The 4,401-nt window shown below is 60.6% G+C and overlaps 1 protein-coding gene across 2 annotated transcripts; it reads right to left on the bottom strand.

Annotated features, from left to right (window-relative positions):
* Positions 1-2,220: 2,220 nt before the first annotated feature.
* Positions 2,221-4,401, bottom strand: DERL3 (derlin 3). Of its 2 annotated transcripts, XM_079763056.1 has the most exons (7): positions 4,226-4,401; positions 4,048-4,113; positions 3,900-3,973; positions 3,691-3,784; positions 2,992-3,187; positions 2,459-2,549; positions 2,221-2,355 (listed from the first exon to the last, which is right to left on the bottom strand). In XM_079763056.1, the coding sequence occupies exons 1-7, from the start codon at positions 4,316-4,318 to the stop codon at positions 2,274-2,276; spliced, it is 696 nt and encodes a 231-aa protein (XP_079619182.1). In that variant the 5' UTR covers positions 4,319-4,401; the 3' UTR covers positions 2,221-2,273. The 2 variants fall into 2 exon arrangements, with proteins under 2 accessions (XP_079619182.1, XP_079619183.1); XM_079763057.1 differs by having other exon boundaries at positions 2,311-2,549; positions 2,992-3,167.

The following is a 4,401-nucleotide window of genomic DNA, read 5'->3' as shown; positions in this document are numbered from 1 at the left end:
TCCAAAGTGGCTGCATAAAAATAGGAATGGAGAGCGGGAGCGGGGCCTGTTGGGGGTGGTGTGGCCAAGGCTGGCACGCCAGGCCTCACCCTGCTCCAGGTGGCTGTTGATGGGACTCTATGGCTCCACTCAGCCACCCCAGCCCCTGCAAGACTGAGTCAGAGTATGATCCTTGCTTTTCGTTGGGCCCTCCAGCTTCCCCACCTCCACCCATGCTTGGATCTTTGTAGAGCAGCAGAAATGAAAGGTGTGGTCATGAGGCTCAGTGGGCAGCCCCTCCCCCACACCCTTCGCTCTGCTGGGTCAAGGTGATCAGGCCATCCCAGCCAGGACATTGCTTCTCTGGAGTCCCTTGCAGAGGCCCCATCCTATGCAGACACTGCAGGGGCATCCCCAGCCTGGTGCCTGTGTCCAGCTACTCCAGCTCCAGCAGGTGTGCAGCACTCTAGCCACACCTCTCAGTCGTGTGCATGTAACAGGTGGCCTGGGACCCATCTCCACCCCTGGCTGGCACATGGCCTGGGCCAGCTCCTCCTTCCCAGGCTGGTTGTGAGGATGATGGCATGTGGAGCAGCACACCTGGCCGGGTGCTGGCGTGTGGGGTGGGGTTGTGTGGAGGAGGCACGCCCTGGGCCTCTTCCCAGTTCTACCTTCAATGAGTTTGTCATCACCCCTGCATCCTCACCTTATCTTTAATGTGGAGATGTTCCCACTCTACAGGAGGGACATGGGGCACGTGTGGGTCTCGCTAAGTCAAGCACTGCTTGGTGAGCTGGGCACACAGCTGCACTTACTGAAGACAGTGGGCCAGACCCCAGCACTGGGCTGGTGCCACCTTTAGTTGCTGGCTCATCCTTCCCCAGCCAGGGCAGGGCTGAAGGTCAGGAGTGCTCTGCTCCCCAGGAGCGTGACAGAGGCTCCGTGGCACTTGGTTCCTAGCCTAAGTAGGGATTGGGGTTCTGGGTTTTCAGGAAGTAGGGTAAGGTGGGCCTTGCTGTCTGGGCTGGGGTTCCTGTGAGCATGTTCCAGGACTTGACAGCTCCCAGGGAGCACGGGGCCAGCTGGGCTTCAGTGGAAGGCTCTGACAAAGAAGATTCTAGGCCCAGTTGGCCTTAGGAACTAGTGGGCTCCATTAACAAGATATTTGCTCGGTCTGTGGGGCAGGAGACAGCCCGGGGCTCCACAACTAGTGGGATGGAACAAACCCTGCCTGCCTCAGTCCCACTGGGTAGGAGCCCACCTGCCTGGGAGAGGCCTGGGGAAGGGCCTGCACACCAGGCCTGGGTCTGAGCCTACGCTGCTGCAGGGTCGGCTGCTGCTCCACAAGGGTTCCCTACAAAACTAAGGTCTACTCTGGCGAATGTTTCTGTCTTCCATGAAATGACCAGCCCCGTGCTTCTGAACACCTAGGAATAAACCGTAACGCAGACTGGTCTAGAGCAACAAAGAAAGCTGGCCAGGTCCTCTGGTGCCCACTTGACAGAAGAGAAAAGGGAGCTGTGGGGTTGGATAAGGCTCCTGTGGTCCTCAGCTACAGAGGCAGGGACAGGACTTCCCAGAGTTCTCAGCCTCAGCCAGTGCTGAGGTGAAAACTTCTCCAGGCTTTGGCGTCACAGGAAGGACAGAGCCCCGCCCTGGCTCTCCTCTGCACCTGGCCTCACGGAGCCTGGCTGCATGTCTGTTGGTGGCTCAGCTGGAAAATGGGGCAAAGGTCCACTTGTTGGTTGTTAGTGAGGGCACCACAGGCAGGAGTCCCTCATCCCCCCAAAACCAGGCTTGGCACAACCAGAGGCAGCCTAGTCCTGGTCCCTACCACCAAGATCTGGCCAACCCCTCTGGCTGGCAGAGAACAGAGGCCCACCACAGATGGAGTTTGTCCAAGTGTCCATTGAGGCACTGGAGAGGCTAGGATGAAAACCCCATGTCTACCATCGGTGAGCTCAAAGCTCTGCTGGGCAGCTGTGGGCAGGTTTTTGACCCTCTGAGCCTCCCATCCTACCACCTACAGTTGGTCTGAGAAAGCAGTCCTGGGCAAAGGGTGGGCAGGGCGGTCCAGGCTTGGCGGCCCTAGGTCAGGGCCAGCAGCATCTGCCCAGCATGGAAGTGTGTGGCCAGGCAAGGCAAGGGGAGCCAGTGCTGTGGTCAAAGAGGCTGCAAGTTATTCTGTTTATTCGGATGGCCAGCCTCCAGAACAGGTTTGACAGATGGTGGGATGCAGGCTTGACAGATGTTGGGGAAACAGGCTCCTGGGGCTGGCCCTGCCCTGGGTGGGGTCACTGCTGCAGGGGTCCTGGCTGTTCCTCGGGGAGGGGCAGGTAATTGGGGTCCTCTTCTGGGGCATCCAGTAGCAGCTTCCTGTGGGGAGGGGCCAGGTTGAGCTGAGGCCAACGTGGGTCCACCAGGGAGTGAAGAGCTGTCTGAAGGAGAGTAGTCACAGGTTGTCACCTCCAGTACTCACAGGAAGCCGGGGGTCAGCAGCAGCCTCTTGCCTCCAGGCTGGCGGGGAAAGACATCTTCCAGGAAGTAGTAGATGTGTCCCACAGCAATCCCTGTGGGAGAGCGGAGGGCTGCCGAGGCCACTGCCTCCACGGTCCAGAGCCCAGGGCCAGCACAGCCTGTTCTGGGCTTCCATGTGCAGCTCTGGAGGCCTAGCCAGGCCCAGAGAAACCTCAGGCCTCAGAGCATGAGTGCCCAATGTCCTGCACAGACTGCCAGCCCAGGATGGGGCTGGGGTTGGCCCTGAAGAACAGTGTTCCAGGACCCAGGACCTGAGAACAGCGGAGTGGGCGCCAGGGCGCTGACCTACCCATCCCACCACAATCAGGACTCACACAAGCATCAGGTGAAGCCTGTAGGCCTGCTGGCTTGTTCAAGGGGCTATAAGAACAGAGATGCTGGAGGAAGGGGGACAAATGAGAGGTCCAGGGGAGGGGAGAGAGGGCTCTGGCAGAGCAGCCAGCTTTGATGGGCTGGATGGACAGGCAGGCTCACCCAGCAGGTCCACGAGGATCGAGTTGCCCAGTAGCATTGAGAAGCCCATGAGTGCCCAGGGCAGGAATGGCGCCTGGAAGGTGAGGAGGCCGAAGAAGTTGACCCTCACTTGAGGGCTGCGGCGGCTCCATACGTACACCAGCATGACTGTGAGGGCCTGGCCCAGGAAGAACAGGCTGCCCAGGAGCCCCAGCAGCTGGGCCAGAGTCAAGGTGCTAGGAGGCCCTCTGGTGCAGGCCTCAGCCCCGCCCAGGGCTCCTCTGACTTGCTAAATCCCTGACATCCTACTGGTTTCCCTGCCTTCAGAGTGTGCCCTTCCCAATCTAAGGCCACATTGTGGCCTTCCGGCCCCACCTGTCTGGCCCTGCCTCTGCACCTCACCTCAGCCTCCCACCACTGCCCATCCTCGCCCGTTTCTCCTGCTGCTGGCATTCAGTGCTCAGCCCCAAGCCCCCAACCTGGCTCTCCTTCACATCATCCCACGGTGTGGGTTTTTTTGTTTTGTTGTTGTTGTTGTTGTACAAACCTGAAGATCTAGCTTTGATCAGCACCTGGGGCTGAGCACACCATGCATGCTCATCCTAAACCAGAGTAAGCCTCGCTGACCCTCCCGGCCTGGGCACTGATGTCGTGCCCAGGACAAACACAGGCCGGGCGCAGAAGTGCCTGGCCTGCGGTCCCGGAGCCTAGGAAGGATACAATCATAAGGACGCCCCCAAAGAGAAACATGAAGACGAAGTCAGCCGTGCGGCCGCGGAAGGAGCCCTCCTCCAACATGCGGCAGTAGCGGAACCTGCGGCGTCTGTATAGGAAGTGCCACCGGGCAGGGTCTCAGTTTCCCCGCTCCCGGCCGCCTTAGCGCGGCAGGCCCGCCCACTCCCCTCCTGGGTCCGTCAGGCACAGGATACACGAAGAGCATGTTGAAGAAGAAGCTGAATCCCAGGGGCCCGAAGAAGAGGAAGTTGGTGAGGAGCCTCCAGACCTGCGAGGGGCAGGCGGTCAGGCGCGGGGCGGACCGGGCTGGGCCATCAGGGAGCAAGGGCGGGGCGACCTCACCTGGAACTTGCGGAACACGAGGTGCGGGTTGAAGTAGAGCTGGAAGGGGCTCAGGAGATCCAATTGCTGCGGAGCCAGGGGAGGGTCAGGTGCTGCCCGCGGGATCCTACCCTAACCACCGTGCACCCCCTCCTTTAGTTGTAACCATGGCAACGCCCTACCCGCCTAGCAGGCTCACCACGGCAGCTGTGGTTAGGACGCAGGCCGCGGTGTAAGCGCGGGTCACCGCCGGCACCTGCAGGAACTCGGCCGCCAGCCCCCGCCACGCCATTGAACCTCCTCAGGTACACGTGGCCCCGACTACCGCGCGCTCTTTAACCCGCCTCCAAGCCCCGCCTTCCCGCCTTCGACCAA

The sequence above is a fragment of the Cnephaeus nilssonii genome, assembly GCF_951640355.1.
Source record: "Cnephaeus nilssonii genome assembly, chromosome: 22".
In the NCBI taxonomy this organism is placed as follows: domain Eukaryota; kingdom Metazoa; phylum Chordata; class Mammalia; order Chiroptera; family Vespertilionidae; genus Cnephaeus; species Cnephaeus nilssonii.
This window is presented reverse-complemented; position numbering and strand designations above follow the sequence as displayed.